We start from the raw sequence: 19,234 nt of genomic DNA on the forward strand, positions 1-19,234 counted from the left end.
GTTCAACAGATATCCTTCTCTTTTTGTAAATATAAAAAATGGTACCTAGTAAGGAGTTCATTTTACTGCATGGAAGGTTATCTAGATGCATGTGAAACCCTCTTGCCCTCTTTTACCCCTCCCCCAGTTCTTATGGTATGTAGATACACTATAAAACCTGAAACCAAAATGCAGGGGCAGTGCCATATCAACTTCTAGTGGGGACATGGTTAAACTAATGCCAAGATTCACCCATCAAGGTACTTAAAATTCATTCTCAAGAAACAGAGGCATTTAAATAGCATGTGAGCCTAGTGTAAGTTGTCAGTACAAGATCAACAGATATAGCCTCAGCCAAATTTTTCCTTTCTGTGCAGATATAAACAGAATCAAGTAAAAAGATTACACCTAAGGATAATCCCCAATTCTCCCTTTTTAATCCAGCAACAAAGACAGAATGCATTTCCCCCCAAAATGAAGTGTACAGGTACCCATCCGTGTACAGCATAAAAACTTGGTACAAATAATGGAAAATATCCCTTTCGAAAATCTGAAAAAAAATAGATCCCATTGGGATCATGCTGCCAATGCCTTCTAAGGTAAGGCAGTAGAAAGCACCCTACAATACACCCAAAGGAGACCAGTATCTACCTCACTGACCTCTGAAGCAGCTGACTGTTTACTCACAATGACAAATGGGAGTATGAAATGTTTATTGTAAAACAAAAACTTAAACTTTATGTTAAGAAGGTCATTAAAAACTCTCTTTATGTTTAGCTTTTTTTCCTTGCTGGCCTTTACCTAAAGATGCTTATTTTTCATCAGAAGAAATATGCAAAATTCTTGTCTCCAGACCTGTCACTTCAGTTTAGAGTCAGCTTTTCTTGTAATTGAATGAGGGTCCCAGAAATATTTGACAACTGTTCAATTTCAAGGCAAAATGCTGGTAATAAGTCAGCAACCATGCCTTTCCATAGTGTATTTCAGACTCCCAGGCTTGCCAGTTAGCAGATACTGGGGAAAGGAGTGTGAGCACGTGACCTAGGAAAAATTTGGGAGAGCAGAAATATTTATTACTGGGTATGTATCGGGAGAAAGTTAGGTCAAGATTTCAATAATAATGTTTTCAGCCTAGCTGGCTGAAGCTTGACAGAGTGTATATGTTTCATCCTTACACATACATCATTTGCCTGAAGGATACTAACTGGTAAATAGTCAGTCTTGCATGTAGCATTCCATTTTGAGGGGGAGAAGAATTTTTTGGAATTTACCATTTCTCCAAATATTTTTTTGTCTTTACTGAGCTATTTTAAGGGACATGCAGCAAAAAAAGCCCTCTCTACTTAAGAGTTATTCACCATGTGGGTAGCTTTGCTGTATTTATCCCCTTCTTACTATTAAGAATAAACCAGGAGTGGACACTAAAACTAGGTAAAACCTACCATTTTAAATTTGCAAGGCATTTCCTAATGGAACCCAGAAGTTTGGTCCCAGAGATACTGCATGAATCAACCAGTAGACTTGTGTGGAACCTGAATTGCTTCTATGGCCAGACTACGTACTGCAAATGTTGGTGTCACAACCCAAAGTTGTGAGTTTTTGTTTTGTGTGTGCTTCGGCACTGCTAAATTGTGTTCCCGCTAAATTGCAGCTTCTTTGCACGGTGGAGTTCTCTGGTACACAGAAGAACTCCGGTGCAACGGAGAATTTTCCCGCCAATTTGTAGCTTTCTTTGCATGGTGCATTTCTTTTGCATCTCAGAAATGCACAGTGCAAAGGAGTTCCCGCCATTTGTATTTTAATTCGAGCCCCATTATTGGCTTGTGTTAAATTATGCACACGTGGCGGCTAGCAATTGGCTTGCTAGCCATATAAAGAGCTTGGGTGGTTTCCGCCCAAGTTGGAGAGAGAGCAATTGGAGTTCGAGAGGGAGAGCGTGAAGATCTCTAAGCGCTGCAGATCCTTATGGACCCAACGCATTTCTTAAGAAGGCAACAGAGGTCTAAACAGCCTCTGGCCTCTCCCCGTTGCCGAGCACAATCCTAGACGTATCCCTATCCTATATACTCAAGACCCAAACCCACGGAGCTTTAACAACTCCAGGGCCAGAGAGCCGAATCAAACCCACGGAGCTTCGACAACTCTGTGGGAAAGAAATTGCCGAACCCGCGGAGCCTTAACAACTCCGGGGCCCAAGAACCGAATTTGTCGTAGTCCTCCAACAAGGATTTAAGCAGAGCTGAACCTGGAAACTGTCCAGCCTACACGGCGACCATCTTGGGTGTAAGTAAATAATCTTTGAATCAACCACTACACATCTGTGACTAATTCTAGCCCGTGCGTGCCTTGCTGCCGCACGGTCTCCTCTGACCCCGCGTGCCCGGGCTGCTGGCCACAGCCCGCGTGCGCAAAGACGGGTCCGCATATCGCTCCCGGCTCGCACATGGCGACATGGATGGGATCGGGAGGCGGCCCGCACAGTTGGAAGCCAGGAAATGTTTTTCCAGCACCACTTCCTCAAGCACACACCGGCAGGAAGCTAAGTACTATCATCTTACTTAAAATGTCTTTTGTATGTTGGGGGCCTTATACATACATTCATTTGAGGACAGGAAAGAATGGGGGTGATGTGTTCTGGTTTCCGAGCTGTATATAAAGCCTCAGCCACAGTTCTTCAAATGCATGTGTAAACTCAAACAGAGGTTGATCAATGCATAGAATCTGAAACCCAAGTGGGTTCAAGGCTTAAAATAACTACACCAAATTTGAAACAGACAGTGAGGTTAGCTTGGCTCGTTGGCAAAGGGTTAAGCAGGATTCTGTATTGTGACAATCTGGATTCTATTCAGGACTGATTTACACTAAGAAATTATAATCAGCAGTTCTCCAGTAGTGTAGTTCCATTAGTGGAAACTGGTGTAGACATGAGAAAAATGCCTCCTGCCCATGCTCAACTATGGTGCACTAATTTAATATTAAAGTTTACCTGAGGTGTGTTCCCACTACGGCTTTTACTACGGCTAATGCTGGTGGGGCTGAACTATAAATTGCAGTTTCCACTTTTATATGTACAGCCCTGTCATTCATGAAGTGGGGACAGGAAAACAGCAGCCTTCCAGATGATTCTATAGCTGCTTGATATGCATAGAAAGAGAGAAGAGAGATTTCACCCATATTTTAAAAAGGGAGGATCAACGATTTTATCCAACAGTCAAGGTACAGGAAATGGAGATAAAGCAGCATCTTCCTCTTCCATCTTCTGTCCTATGGCCTGTCCACCAGAGAAAAAGTATTAACACACTGCATTTTCCAACCTCTTTTTACAAAAAAGATGATGCTCCTGAAATGCCAAATAAGTCTACACAGTTCTTTGCCAAGGCTTTAGAACAGAGCTTACCTGGGAGATCAGAACTCTGTGCTGATATTGTTTTGCCCTTTTAAGGTCTATAGAACTGCAGCTGTCAATGAATTTCCCAAAGAATCACTCTCTCCCTATTCCAAATCACCACTTAAGCTACAGAGGTAGGGAGAACACACACACACACACACACACACACACACACACACACACTTGCAATCCTGTGCATTTAGAACCATGTGGCGACATCACTGTCCTGATAATGAGCTATTTTAGTTTTTAAAAAAGGCATTAGAAGTACTGATGTGCAAAGAGGACATTCCAAAATCAGTGCTACAATAGAGAAAATGTTCTTTCGTTCTTCCCAGACAGGAAATGGAGAAGGCATTCTTCTGTGAATAGTCAGAAATAAAAAAAAAGATGTCTACCAGTAGCCTGCAGTTTCAACACAACTTCAACTTCTTCTTTTTCAATTCTGCATCATCAGAACTCTTGAAATGTTCCTCGCCATTGGAAACTTTTCTGTAACCACATTTAAAAATTACTTTAAAAAGTTAAAAAAGAACTAACAGGCTGGAGGGAGGCAGGCGGGAATGATCATGCTCCCAAGCAGGAAGCTCAGTTTGCACTGGCCTTTTGTTCCAGGTGGGCTCTTCTTTCCTTCAAAAGCACAAAACTGTGGCTGACAGAAGTTTGTAGGTCACCAGAACTGGCATCTCAGTTTAACCCCTTTTGGCTTTCTCTGCCAGAAAGGAAAGAGTATGTTGCTTGAGTTGTGCTAATTTCCACTGTGACTTGGTTGCCCCTCAGTTAGCAAACTGCTGATAAAAGGCAAATTTAACTCTTTCAATATGATGACAAAGTTTAATGGCTGGCCCAAGTTTCAGGTCCATGCACTCCTGAACAGTGGGCAAGGTGAGCAGAAGGAGTGCTTGACCATCTATTTCCTGTCAAGAAACAAACAAAATCAACAAGGCAGAATTAGTTGCATGCTTACTCCCACTATGCCTTATATTTTAGCTTCCTTTAGTTTCAGCTCATTATTTTCTACCTGGCTTTCACTTATATTATTCCATTTAGGTAAAAAACAATCCCTCTAATTTTTCAAAATGTCACCTTGAAATAGGGTTCCACCCTGTACGTGGGTAAAGAATAGGACTCCACAATACCATTTGTATTGAATACATAGTACGTGTATTCAATTTAAATATATTTCCTAATTTCAAGCTTTGCAAAATTCTTTTTGTACTCAGAGAATTAAACAAGTTTCTTTTCTTCTCATGTATCAAACCACAATAAAATGTTCTGCAAGCCAAACTACACGTTCAAGAACATCTTTGTAATTCTATTTTTTTTTCATGTTATGATATTAACGCACACTTGCTTTCACCATCCAGGAGACTAGCAACTTGAGGAATTAGGAATTTGATAGGAAAGACTTTTTAAAGCATACATTTCTACCATAGGTGCCATAGAAAAAACATATTAAAAGGGTTTTCATTTTTGTATTGTGATACTCTTAAAGATAAAATTATAATTTTTCTTTAATAAAATTCATTATCAAAAATATGCCTCCTCACTTGGACATCAGTACAACTGAGAGATGCTCAATAATATAAAAATTCTAGATGTGCAAGCCTTGTATTTTGAAGAATTAATGCAAGTGACTACTGAAAGTAAACTGTATCATAGAGCATGGACAGACATGCATATGAAGCGCTTCAGTACAATAAAGACATGCCCTTCAAAGGGCTGAAACTAATGCTGTTGCATTGCTGAGAGACTGGTGAGTGGAAATCCCAGTACTTTTCTCAGCCACAATCCCTAAGTGGCTTCTGAGGACAGTCAAGTGACGGAGGTAGAGCCTAATCAGTATCTGACATGCAGGCAACTGTTATGTTTTCATCTCATAAGGATTGGTCATTTCATGTGTTTGTACTCCCAGAAGGATCACAGAATGGATGCCTACTGTTTCCTTGCTCTCCAGGCTTTTGTGAAGCAAAGTGTTGCAAGGCCCTGTCCTAACTCTAGCCCAGGACTGCCCAACTTCTAAATAGTTGGGGGTCACACAGTGTGGCACACACCCCCTCTTTCCACTGCTGCACAGCACTTGCACCATTTAGGGTCCTGAGTCATCTAAGCCACCTGGCCAAGGGTAGAGGCAGAAAGTGGAAGTCGTAGAAGAAAGAGGGAACCTAGATGGCCCGCAGTTGCAGGGAACAGATAAGAAAGGCTAAAGTGACAACCGAACTTCAATTAGCAACAGGAATCAAGGACAACAAGAAGTCCTTCTTTAGGTACACAGGGAACAGGAGGAAAACAAATGGGAGTGTAGGGCCATTGCTCAGCAGCTCAGGAGAGCTGGTTACCAGCACCCAGGAGAAAGCTGAACTCCTGAATGACTACTTTGCCTTGGTCTTTCACTGGACCAAGGGGAAAACAATGCTAGGTAGAATACACGATGAGCACGGTAGGAATAATCGCCTTCCTACTATTGCTGTAGAATTGGTGTATGACCAATTAAAAAAATTAGACATATACAAGTCAGTGGGACTGGATGATCTTCATCCAAGAGTGCTGAAGGAGCTGGCCGAAGTCATTGCAGAGCCCCATGCAAAACTCTTCCATAACTTGTGGCACTCTAGAGAAGTCTCTGAGGACTGGAAGAGGGCCAATGTTGTGCCCACCCACAAGAAGGGCAAAAGGGAGGACCTGGGTAACTATAGGCCAGTCAGCCTAACTTCCATCCTAAGAAAAATCCTAGAAAAGTCCATCAAGGAGTCTATCTGAAATAAGCATGCAGAAGGTAAGATTCTGAATGACAGCCAGCATGACTTTATCCTGGGCAGGTCTTGCCTTACCAACCTCATCTCCTTCTATGACCAGGTAACTCGCCACCTGGACACAGGACAGCAGGTTGATATTGTATACCTTGACTTCCAAAAGGCCTTTGATCTAGTATCCCACAATGTCCTCATGAGAAAATTGGAGGGTTGTGGGTTTAATTCTGAGACCGTCAGGTGGGTGTGAAACTGGCTGCAGGATAGGACCCAGAGAGTCGTAGTGAATGGATCTGTGTCATCCTGGTGAGAAGTGGGCATCAGCATCCCACAGGAGTCAGTGCTTGGTCCAGTACTTTTCAACATCTTTATTACTGATTTCAATGTGGGTGTGAAGAGCTCACTGGCCAAGTTCATGGCTGACACCAAGTTATGGGGAAGCATGGTTACACTTGAAGATAGGCTACAGATACAGGCAGATGTAGACAGGCTAGCAAATTGGGTGGATCGGAATCTGATGAAGTTCAATGTTGAAACATGTAAAGTGCTCCACCTTGGGATGAGCAACCCCCAACACTCCTACAACTCCTGCCTCATACCTCTGGGTCATAATCAGTCACAGTTAAAGCTGCACCCAGCGTCATGGCTGAAAGCGCCCAATTTGGCTGGTATTCCCCAAGAGTCCATTTGTTATCAATACAAAGAAAGATGAGCAGACAAGCTGCTCCTCACCTGTCCACTGTCTGATGTGCTCTCTCATCAGCTTACTGCTGGGTCTTGCTTCCTGGAAGCTTTTGAGGCTTCTGGCCAGTTCCCAGGACAAATCACCTGCTGTCTGAGCCGCACAACTGGAGCTCCTCTCTCCCACTATAAGGGAGAATGGCTCCTGATCAGCTGGCTCCTGCCTCACCTGGGAGGCATCTAAGGATCCAGTCACACCCCCAGCAGAACTGCCTGCTTGAGCCGGTGGTTGTCTCTGGCACTGGCTTCTGGCTCTGCAACTCATCCCCACTCTGCCGAGGATAAGCAGAGACACTGTCCCGGCTCTTCTGATCCCGTGCCAGGACCAGACACCTGGTAAGTTTTGGGGAATCAGGTGGCCAGGGCAGGGTTGCAAGTGGGGTTTCTTCCCCTCTCTTTCCCCCAGCTCTGCCCCACGCAGCTGCAGCACTGAGGGTGGCTGCTTTGGTCACCCTGCCCTAATTACACTGGGTGCCATGAAGTGTGAGGAGATAAGTGAGATGTGAGAAGATAAATGCAGGCTCAGGCTCCCACCTGCCTGGCCCCTCTGCAAGGAGGTAAGCACTATAATATAAATGGGTACTGGTAATCAGCTCTCCTGAGTTGTTGAGCAATGGCCCCACATTCCCATTTGTCCTTCTCCTGCTCCCTATGTACCTAAGCAAGGATGATGATCAATTATTCTCTATCCACAGGGGACAACAAGTAGCCATGGTCAATGAGAGATTCAGGTTGGATATTAGAACTTTCTAGCTATGGAGAATGGTTAAACACTGGAAAAAATTACTTGAAGAGATTGTGGAACATCAGTGGAACATTTTAAGTGCAGGTTAGACAAATACTGGGATGAGATGATTTAGACAGTGGTGTTTCTCCTCTAAGCAGGGTGTAGGACTAGATGAACTCCAGCTAAGGGACCGGAGTGTGATAGGCTGGGTGAGGCTAGGTAGGTTTAGGCTGGGTGGTGGGGGGCAAGCTAAGGGACCGGGGTGTAACGCTAGATACGGATGCCAGCTATGAGGCATGGGACATGGCATGAGGGAAGGTTTGGAGCTGTATATATGCCCCTTGACATCAGGGTAATTAAATGGGCAGCCTCCTGCCTGGGAACAACATAATGAGACATCAAAAGTGTGGTAGGCGAGGCAGGTGGGCGGTTAACCCTAGACAGCTGAGAGGGCCAATGTCTAGACTGGCCTCGGGATGCCCACTTATTCTTCCGGTCTTCCGTTATCAACAGAGCCAGTCACCTCGTCATAGAAGGCAATCAGGTTGGTCAGGCATGACTTGCCCTTGGTGAATCCATGCTGACTGTTCCTAATGTCCCTTTTCTCCTCTAAGTGCTTAGAAATGGATTCTTTGAGGATCTGCTCCCTGATTTTTTCAGGATCTGAGGTGAGGCTGACTGTTCTGTAGTTCCCTGGACCCTCCATTTTCCCTTTCTTAAGTATGGGAACTATGTTTTCCCTTTTCCAATTATCCAGGACCTCTCCTGATCGCCATGAGTTTTCAAAGATGATGGCCAATGGCTCTGCAATCATATCAGCCAACTCCCTCAGCACCCTCAGGTACATCCCATCTAGCCCCATGGACTTGTACCTATCCACCTTTTCTAAGTAGTCCCTAACCTGTTCTTTCAATACTGAGGGATGTTCACCTTCTCCCCAAACTGTACTCCCCAGTGCAGTAGTCTGGAAACTGATCTTGCCTGTGAAGACGGAGACAAAAAAGGCATTGAGCACTTCAGCCTTTTCTGCATCCTGTCACAAGGTTGCCTCCCCCATTCAGTAAAGGACTCATACTTTCCCTGATCCTCCTCTTGCTACCAACATACTTGTAGAAACCCTTCTTGTTACCCTTCATATCCCTTGCTAAAGTGCAATTGGAGTTGCAGCTAGCCTTCCTAACTTCGTCCCTGCATGCCTGAGCAATGCTCTTATATTCTTCCCTAGTTATTTCTTCAAGTTTCCACTTCTTATAAGCTGCCTTCTTGTAATTTAGTTTACTGAAGAATTCCTTGCTAAGCCAAACTGGTTTTCTGCCATACCTGCTAGTTTTCCTGCGCATTGGCATGGCTTGTTCCTGCACTCTCAGTAAGGCTTCCTTAAAGTATAGCCAGCTCTCCTGGACTCCTTTCCCCCTCCATCTGGTTTCCCAGGGGATCCTGCCCCTGAGTTCTCTGAGTGAGTTTGAAGCTTGCATTTCTGAAGTCCAGTGTCCTTACTCTGCTGCTCTCCATCTTTCCTTTCCTCAGGAACCTGAACTCTATCAACTCACAGTCACTGCTGCCCAAGTTGCCATCCACTGCTACATTCCTCACCAATTCTTCCCTGTTTGTGAGCAGCAGGTCAAGAAGAACACGGCCCCTAGTTGGCCACTCCAGCATTTGCACCAGGAAGGTGTCCCCAACAATCTCCAAAATCTTCCTGGATTGCCTGTGCACTGCTGTATTGCCCTCCCAGCAGATGTCAGGGTGATTGAAGTCCCCCATAAGAACCAGGGCCTGTGATCAGGAAATTTCCACTAGCTGTTTGAAGAAAGCTTGCCTCTGAAGACGATCTTCCCTCTCTTTGTCAGTTGTATCTCATCGCTTCCCAGCAATTTTTCTTGGAAGAACATCCCGTGGTCAAAGAAGCCAAAGCCCTGCTGGCAACACCACCTGCACAGCCAGGTGTTGATCTGCAGGATGCTCCTGCTCTGGCCCAGGCCCTTTTCCTTGACTGGAACGATTAACAAGAACACAACCTGAGCCCCAAACCTGCTCAGTCTTGCACCCAGAGCCCTGTAGTCACTTTTGATATGCTCAGGGTCTCCCCTGGCAATATCTTTCATGCCCACATGGATAAGCAGAATGGGGTAGTAGACAGATAGCTGGATGAGCCTCAGTAGTCCCTCCATGACATCTCAGATCTGGGCTCTGGGCAAGCAGCAGACCTCCTGAGACAACAGGTTAGGTCAGCAGATGGCTACCTCCGTCTCCCACAGAAGGGAGTCTCCAACCACCACCACCCATTGCTTCTTCTTGGTGGTAGTAGTCTCAATCCTTCCCACCTTGGTGAGGCCTGGCCTGTCTTCCTCCACCAATGGAACTCTGCTCCTCCCTAACAGCAGAGGCTGTTCCCTGAGAGTCTGCAGTTGTAAAAATACTCTGTCAAAGAAGCAGCTTTTTCAACTACTTGCTGAGCAACTACCGGATTAATGTGGAAAGTGCTTTTGGGTGCCTCAGGGCATGGTGGAGGATGCTGGGGATGCACCTGGATACCAGTGAGCAGTTCTTATTTTGGACTGTATGCTGCACAACATCTGTGAGGTCAGGAACAAGTCTCTCTCAGAGGCCAGGGCAGTGAAGGCCCAGAGGCTTGCCAGCCAGTACAGGGTCCCAGAAGCTAAGTCATAAGTATTATAATTGTCAGTGTTCTCATGAGGGAAGGCCTTTGTGATCAAAGCTTGTCACTGCTAGAAGTAGGAGTGGAAGGTAGGCATAACTGTGGAAAACCCAGATAATTCAAAGGACAACTCCTTTATTTTTAATCTAAAAGAACTGTTTATTGAACATCTTAAACATTGAAGCAGTGTGCTGCACTCTTGAAACAAACTACTTTTCAAACTGGGGGTGAAGTTTCTGGGGACTTGTATGTTACCTGGGAAAAGGAAGTCAGGGAAGGAAAGTTCAGGTGTGCTCCCTGAACATAATCCAAAAGGTACCCTGCCCTACCAAACTGGCAAATTATGTTCCTGTGGAGAGGAAAAGGTGCAGTAGGATAGAGTGACAGGTCAACATGCTTCTCCATCAAATGATGGAATCAAAGGGGCTTATGATCCTACTCCATGGTGCTATTCCCTGAGAACTACTCGAGGCCTGTAAGATCAAGGGTGCTGTTCCTCTGGGAAAGGCAGTGACTCAAAGCTCCTTTCCATGCTGTGGAAGGGGCTCTGGGGTTCTACAGTTTGGCAGGATTGACTGAGAGAGAGGGGAGGGGGACTTATCTCAGTATGGCTGAGATGGCAGGGGAAGTTTGGGAATAAAAAGAAGGGTCTGGAACTGGAAGACTTGGATGAGAGGGCAGAAGCTGTTTATGACAAAAAGGTACATCACAGGGATAGCTGAATGGGGTGTTGGCACTTCAGTGGGAAGCTCTGACTGATGCTAAAGGTGGGTAGGCCTGAGCTTGTGATTGGTGCTGCTATCCCATGGCCAGTAAAGAGTACTGTGGAGAATAGGCCTGGGCATGGACAGCAAAACAGAACATGGGTTGGGTACTCTCTATCTTCTACACCTGTAGGAACATCTGTGGGTGCAAGTGCTGACCCTGTAACGACAAACAAACAAAGAGTTGTTAAGCTTGTGTGATTTGATGATGTCAACAAAAAAAAAGTTCTTGCTTTCAATTTCTGGGGCCTCTTCACATTTACTGTACGATTCCAAGATCATACGCTAACCCCTAGGCTCCTGCTGTCCATCTGTGATACCCTGAGTACATGGGCTACTTTGGGTGACCACAGGACGCAGGGCCTTCTGGAAAAGGTGCTCCTTCCTTGGGCTGCTGCAGGACTCTTCCATGTAAATTACATGGGTGGTTATGGTAGGTCTCTAAACTCCAATTTTCCTATCTCCTCAGTTTGCAGGTCACCCTGAGTTTTGCTGATGTGACCCTTCAGAAGGCAATATTTTACAGTTAGGGTGGCCAAAATCTGGAACCAACTTCCCAGGGAAGTGGTCCTCGCCCCTACCTTGGGCATATTTAAGAGGAGGTTGGACAATCACCTGTCTGGGGTCTTGTGAACCCAGCATTCATTCCTGCCTGTGGCAGGGGGTCAGGCTAGATGATCTGTTCAGGTCCCTCCTGACCCTAGCTACTATGAAACTATGACCCTCCTCTCTGTTTTAAGTGCCAGACAATAGCAGACAGACATAGCAACACTCTGCAGTTTACAGTATCCTAACAATGGACAAGGCAGTATTGCTTCCTGATCTTGCCTCCTGTAAGGGTGCAGCACATTACAATGGCTATACTCTTGGTTGCTCTACAGGAGTGGTGTTAAAGATACAGCCACATCATCCAGTCCCCAGTGCTAGCCCCACTTGAGGCTAGTCTGGGACTCTTCCCCCACATGCTGGATCCAGCACCTGCTCTGGCCAGATTGGGACTGCATTGCATGCAGCAATCACTCCAGCTGGTCTAGGACCTGCACTGTATGCAGCATCTACAGACCCGCTAGAGTGGGCATCACATGTGGCTTATGTCCCAATTGGGCAGGAGCAGGTACAACACGTGATGTACTCCCAGACTGGCTGGAACAAGCACTTCTGGCACTAGATCCAGCATGCAGAGTGGGAGTGGGGTCATAAAAGAGTGGGGAAGCAGAGCTCTATTACTTGGAGAGGCTATGAAATCTCTATCCTTGGAAGTTCAAAAGTAGGTTAGACAAACATTTTTTGGAATGGTTTAGGCAGGAATGATCCACGCTTGAACAGAGGGCTGGACTAGATAAGTTGAACTACATTTTCCTATGATTCTAATGATTGAATAGACATCCCACTGGCTTCAGCTGTGTGCTATAAAACTGTAATGCATCCAGGTCCATTGTTGCCTCCCTTCCTTAAAGTAGCCTGCAACTGTCTGTAGAATTGGCCAGGACAGAAGGGGACATTTTCTGCTAGTTTTCCTGTGTGGCTGTTTGTGATTTCTACAGTTCTAATTTATGGAAGAGGTCAAATTGCAGAAAAACCTGACATGGGGAAGGGCAAGTTCAGTAGGATTACTTATGGCCTCTTGAGTGAGCACCCACATTAACAAATGCCTTGTCTCCCTTAAGCCTGGCTGCTTGGCTTCTGCTTCCCTGCAGCAGTAGGTACAAACTATTTTTTGGCTAAGGTCTTTGGTCTTTTGGCCTGGATTCCTTTCCCAGGTATGCTTTCAGATTCTCTAGGGCCTTGGGTTGCTGGATGGGGAGAGACAGTTGAAGGTTAGGGATTCTATCATTTTGACAGCATTCCTTTGGTCAGTGAAGATGTGAAGAGGGGGTTGCAGGCAATGGGTGTTGGGAGAGAGGATTTGTGATGGTTCTGTCAGACAGAGATTAAAAATGAGACTGAACATACTTTCAGGGCATGGGCACCCCCAGACAGAGGATTGACGGGATTTTAAAATGGTGTATAGGGGCAGTCCTGCTGGCAAATGACCTGTAGGGAGGAGGTGAAAGATATGTAAGAGAAGGATGCTTGGGAGTTGTTTGGCCAGTACTGAAGTAACAGATGGGGCAAGCAGTACAAACAGAGCCCAGGTATGTCTGGCTCCTACCCTGTTGGGGTCAACCTTAGACAATGGGTAATGTGGGGGCCCAGGTAGCACAGCTACCAGTTGTGGGAAGGGAGTGCTGAGCTGTCTGGTACCCTACCTGGAAGGGAGACTCGGGTGGGGGCAATGTAATTATATCTTAGTATACATTTCTGCACTAACTGAATCACCTACCAGTTGACTGAGAATCCTTCAACAGGCTCCTAATAGCCCTAGAAGAATTTTCAAGAGTGTTCCCCACTGTTCTCCCCATAGTACGCCCCCTTCTCACTCCCACAATGCATGAATGGGCACGAGGGCTGTGAGAAGCATCTGTCGCTGATTTGATTTGGCAGCTGAATCTCTGAATCCAAATCGAATCGGGAGACCCTTTAACCTCTCTGAATCGAATCAGAACCCTCTGAATCGATTCAGGGAGATTCGATGATTCAGACATAGACACAGCTTTAAATGTTTTTTCCACATACCTCAAGGTCCCAGCGTGGGTTGTGAAGGCTGCCATGTTGGGGCAGACGGAGCGTCCCAAAGGAGCATGGCGGGGGATCCCCAGTGTGCTTAGTGGCGGACCCAGAAGTGAACCAGAAGCAATTCCAGTCCACTTTTGGGTCCACTGTGGAGCACGCAGGGGACCCCCCCCCTGGCTTGGAGACTAGTGCCTCCTGGGTCTGAGGGGGGGGCACCTGGGGTCCACTTCCGGGTCTGCCATTGAGCACGCGGGGGGGACCCCACACTCCTATGGGACTCTCCATCTACTGTACCATCTCAGCATTTAAGAGCCATGCCTGGTACTTCGAAGTATGTAGAAAAAGCATTTAAAGCTGTGTCTATGGCCGAATCGCTGATTCTCCAAATCAGCATCGAATCTTCAGATTCCTATTTGGCCAAATCAAAATCGGGACAGTGATCTGAATCAATTAATCGAATCACTGTCCCCCAATTCGGGCTGAATCTGAATTGAATATGGCTCATTTTGCACACCCCTAATGGGCACCCCATGGGCACCCTGACTCCAGGTAAGATCACAATAGGTTCTGGTTACCCTCTGCTGTCCTAAAGATCCCTAACAACACCCCACACAAAATCGTTAGATACTAAATACCAGTGGACATTTGTTCTTCCACTCCCTCAGACCTTGCACAAATCATGGAGCAGGGTGCCTGTAGCATTTTCGAGATGAAGGACAGGTCTTAGTGATGCTACTGGAGTGTTGCTACTACTCACCAGTGGGTTCAGTGTCTGGCCATGCAGGCATTCCCTTCAAGCAGTTGGTCTCTGTGCACTGAGAGGATGACGGCAGGTATATCTCCTGCTTTGGTCCCAGGTCCATATCATCACTGTCATTACATGGCTCTAGGTCAACAGAGTTGATAATGAAGCAGGGCTCAATGGAGTCATTACTAGCTAGCATGCACAACAGCTCCTCATTGTATATGTATGTCATCTGACAAGGACCTGAAACATGGTAGAATCACAGGCTCTCTTATGCTGCGTCTTCAAAACCTTTGCCTTGGGGTGTATTGGTTATGCTTATGAGCTGCCACTTCTGCTGTGATCCATTCGTACATAGCCTGGGCCCAATGACTCACCCCTGAAGGACTGCTGGATGTTCTCCTCATTCCAGAGAGAAGGTCCATGCCCTCACTTGCCTACAATTTGTCGAGTAGTTCACAGATGCAGACATTTTTTAGTGCAGGTCATTTGTTCATGTGGTGGTTGAGCAGGTGTTTGAGCATCTTGCACTTAGGAAGTGGAGTTTCTGGGGTTGAAGTCCAGAAGATAATGGCAGCAGCCTTTGTACCAAGCTTTAAAAAGGCAGGTCATATGCAGGGCAAGGCTGGTGACCTCAGGGCAGTGGAGCTGGGATTCAGTCACAGTACTTGCTCAAGAAGCCATAAATATCCTTGCTGAATTACCTCCTCCCATTCCATAAGTCAGGTTCCCCGCACCTGGAATAACTTGATCCCTTCCAACTCACCAATTCCATACCACATTCTAATTTGGAGAACAAATGTAATCTGAAGCACTTTGTAGTTGACCCTTGATGAAACAGGAACATTTTTATATGCCTTGGGCCAATTTATAGTATCAGTGTCATGCATCATTTGTTCCTGCCCATTCTATGGCACTTTTAAAATACTTGAAAGTGCTAGAAACATTACATCTGTCTATGTCTACATTTGAAAACCATTTAGTTTTTGAAGTGCAATTTGGATGAGAACAGCAATTATCTCTTTCTAATAATACTCTGCTGAATTCATTGCGAACTATTTCTAGCTGCTAGATATCGTTTCTCCCTATTCAGTTTGTGAATTTTAATAGCAAAACCTGCAAAAAAATGGTAGATGATAAAATGCATTTATTCCACAATAAATTTAAGAAACAGGAAGCACCATAGTTTGGCTAAAAACCAGCCAACCACTGAAGTATTAATAATTAAATCTGATGTAATGTGTCCAATTAATCAACAGTTGTTCAGAATGAAGCAACAAGTTAAATCTTTCAAAACATGTACTATACCTGATCCAGGAAAATTCTGGCTAATGGGGCACAATCTGTAGATTTGAGGAATCGCACGACATCAGCCACACTCCATTCCAGAGGATTACTGTCCAGCTGCAGCTTTTCTGCAACTTCAGTCTTTATTTCCTAATACAACACCCCCCGAACACCAAAGCGTTAAATTGTTACATTAAAAATGCCCAGTTCACAAATAATAAAAATAAACAACGTAGCAAGAAATAATAAATAACATTCCTAAGATAACTCTGAATTCCACAGTCAATGTGGCCTAGAGCAGGGTGTCAAACTCAAATGAGCTGGCAGGCCATATTCCCTGCCAACAGGCAGGGTGTGGGCCATGGCTAGGGGATGGGCCACCTGGCCCACAGGCTTTTTATCGGTAAGGGTTTTGCTGACTAGCTCTGCTCTTTGATTCCCAAAAATAGTAGAGCTTGAACATTTTGTGTGGCCAAGTAATTACATCTTTTCCATTCAGATGCAGAAGTCTTCCTACCTATTGATATTTCACAAAAAGCTAAGATGGCCATAACATTTTCCAAATTAATAGACTACCTGGCAGTCAGATTTGATGTCTAATTGCACTTATATATGAAATGATGAGATCACTATTAAGGTTTGGTATCAATCTGAGTTCAAGTATACCTTGCTTTTCAGTACATGTTGGAGATGGGAGTGAAACCCTGAAGAGCGTAAGTGACAATGTTTTAGGCCAGGGGTTGTCAACCAGGGGTACTTTGGAAGGCCCAGGGGGTATGCGGTGGCAAACCACTCTCCCCCACCCCCCACTCAATGATTGGCAGCTGGGTGACCCCCTCCCCCTCTGCTCGTCTACCGGCTGGGGGACTCCCTGCCTGTCGACCAGCCGCTGGGGTACACCAACCAAAAAAGGTTGAAAACCCCTGTTTTAGGCAATGTGAAGAATTTATCCTTTTCCCCCACGTTTTAAATGGGTGCTGGTACAATCAAAAGATTCAAATTAACACAATTATAATTAAATGCATTGACTTCAAAAACAGAAGTTTTAATTTATACAGAAGATTCAGTGCAGACTGCATTTTAGATGATCTAGTGTGTTGCATTTGTGCAGTTGTAAAGTGACTCCTTGTCACATCATCAGAGTAGTGGGCTTTATTTTAAACATACTCCCAAAGTTTGTAGTCATTTTCATAGCAATTTCTGGAGATGCACAATCCTCTAGCACAGGGATGCTCAACCTCCAACCCACAAGCCAAATGCAGCCTGCAGAGCTATCAGATCTGGCCCGCGAGTCTCCCCACAGGTTAGGAAATTTAGTGGTGGGAGAGTGGTAGCCATCCTCTTCCCACAAAATTCCCAAGCCCTGCACACTCGGTCAGAGCCAGGCTGCACCCTCTTTTCCTTCAGGGCTGGGCCATGGCCCCTTCCCCCATGAGGCTAGGCCATGCCCCCTTTTACTCAATGGGCCTGGGTTGGGGCAGGCCATGTCCCCTTTCCCCCATGGTGCTGAACCACATCCCTTTTCCCCTGCTCCACAAGGCTAAGCCAGGTCCCCTTTTCCTAAGCCACATCCCATTTTCCCTCCAGTGGGGCTGGGTTGGGGCCATATCACATCCCCTTCCCCCCAACACACAGCTGGGTTGTGGCTAAGCCATGCCCCTACCCCCATGGGGCTGAGCTATGTCCCCTTCACCCCCACCCAGCCAGGTCACATCCCTCCTCCTTCCCCCCAGGGCTGGGTGAAGCCCCCTTTCCCCTCTGCATGGCGGGGCTCAGGTCAGGTGGTTCTCCCCCGCCCCCTTGCATAGTCGGATGTTGCCCACTGTACTGGCCCCAGGCACTGGACTAGAATCACTATCTGGCCCATGGTTGGATCTGGCACTGCCCATGCTGCCTGCTGTGGGGAAAAAGGTGGAGCACCAGTGCTCTAGTATGTTTGTTATGTCTACTATTTAACTCTCACTAGAGCTGGCATTGCTGCTATCCCTTCTCTGCATAATACACAGAATGTCAACTTTTCCATGTAGCACTGGGACCACTGCAGATGTGCTCCTGCTATAAACCGGAAATTAAAAGGTAAATTTTAATAAGGACAAGAGGCAAAATTCAAGACAAACTGCCAGCTTGAAGAAAGATCTGATTTAGCAACATTGCCCCCTTCCTGCAGCTGACAGGGACAAAGCCCTAAGAAGGGGTAAGGAATTTTTTACTTTTAGAACATACATTTGGTGAAGGGGGTTTATTTTCATCATCAGAGAAGGAAAAGGTTCGGAGCCTCCTTTTCTGTTTGTCTTGATCTTGAGCCAGAGAGTGGGACAGTTCACTCTGAGTGGGAGAGGAGGACACAGATTTTTTCTCAGACGCTTCCGATTCTTCAAGCAGTTCATCTTGCTGCTCAGAGGTGCTATCCTCACTCAAGGACTCTTCATCTACCTCATCCTGGTCATCATCTTCCTCTCCTGCACTGCCCTGAAAGGGAAGAAAAGACAGATGAAAGTTGAAGTGGGAAATCTGGCACCAGCATACTATGATGGATTTTTATCTCCTAAAAGTAACTGTCCAGCCACACAGGTTTAAAGGAGCTGGTAGCCTGCTATGCAGTCATATTCCAAAACTGATTTAAGAACACGTACAGTCATTAGAAGTGCACCGACAACGATTTTCTTGGCCAATACTGATAGCCAATATTGGCCAATATTGATCTGCTAACTGATTTTACAGGAACATAGCCAGGCAGCATGGAGAGCAGCTCCTTGCAGGTGAGTCTGTGGAGGGGAAGGGACATGGGGGAGAAAAGGGGTATGGGGGGGGCAGATCAAGGCTCCCACAGTGAGGGAGGGAGTGGGGCAGGGGTTGGGGCTGGTGGTGCTACCCAACCAGGGTGGTGAATGGAAATACGGGCCAGGGCAGGGAGCAGGACAAAACCATGGGCAGCTCATTCAGGGGATCAGTGTCCTGGCACTTAAAAATGGTGGTGGGGGCACTTGAATTAAAGTTTGTCGAATGAGCTTTAGTTTAAGTGCCACCACCACCATTTTAAAGTGTGGGGATGTTTTTAACTGGAGCCAAGCTGAGCAGGGCAAAGGTGGATGCAGGCTGCCTGCTGTAGGCTTGGGGCTCTCTGCCTTGCTGCCTGTGCCCTGGGGACCTTGCACAAGCCATGCACCCCCTGCCCGCCTGGCAGTGGGAGGCACAACTCACCACCCCCACTGCTGCCAGGCAGGCAGAAGGCACATGGCCAGCGTGGGATACCTGGGGCAAAAGCAGCATGGCGGAGAGCCCCAAGCCCACAGTTAGCAGCCTGCATCTGCCCCACACACACACACACACACATATACATCTGGAGGGGCACATGCCCCTCCATGTCTCCCCTTGAGGAGCTAGCTGCCTTTCGTCTCTACCCCACCCAGCACCTGGATGAGGTACCCACAGCTCTGTCTTGCTCCCAGCCCTGGGTCCAATTCACTGCCTGGGCTGGGCAGCGCCCCCAGTCCCAGCCCCTGCCCCACTCCCTCCCTCACCATGGGGGCCTCTATTTTGTCCCATCCCCCATGCCCTTACCCTCCCCCACGCCTCTTTCC

General features: G+C 46.4%; 1 protein-coding gene across 6 annotated transcripts in view; it reads right to left on the bottom strand.

The window, feature by feature from the left end:
* Positions 1 to 2,427: 2,427 nt before the first annotated feature.
* SFMBT1 (Scm like with four mbt domains 1) overlaps positions 2,428 to 19,234 on the bottom strand; it is a 169,711-nt gene continuing 152,904 nt past the window's right edge. For 4 of the 6 annotated variants that reach the window (XM_006025869.3, XM_006025870.3, XM_014520970.2 and 1 more), the window contains 3 exons: positions 17,877 to 18,122; positions 15,675 to 15,803; positions 2,428 to 4,284 (listed from right to left, as the gene is read on the bottom strand). In XM_006025869.3, the coding sequence (XP_006025931.1) occupies positions 4,144 to 4,284; positions 15,675 to 15,803; positions 17,877 to 18,122 (516 nt within the window). In that variant the 3' untranslated portion in view covers positions 2,428 to 4,143. Of the gene's footprint in view, positions 4,285 to 10,433; positions 11,169 to 14,378; positions 14,508 to 15,674; positions 15,804 to 17,876; positions 18,123 to 19,234 lie in introns of those variants that run through there. The other 2 variants (XM_014520968.2, XM_014520969.2) reach the window with 2 other exon arrangements.

The sequence above is a fragment of the Alligator sinensis genome, unplaced genomic scaffold (assembly GCF_000455745.1).
Source record: "Alligator sinensis unplaced genomic scaffold, ASM45574v1 scaffold78_1, whole genome shotgun sequence".
In the NCBI taxonomy this organism is placed as follows: domain Eukaryota; kingdom Metazoa; phylum Chordata; order Crocodylia; family Alligatoridae; genus Alligator; species Alligator sinensis.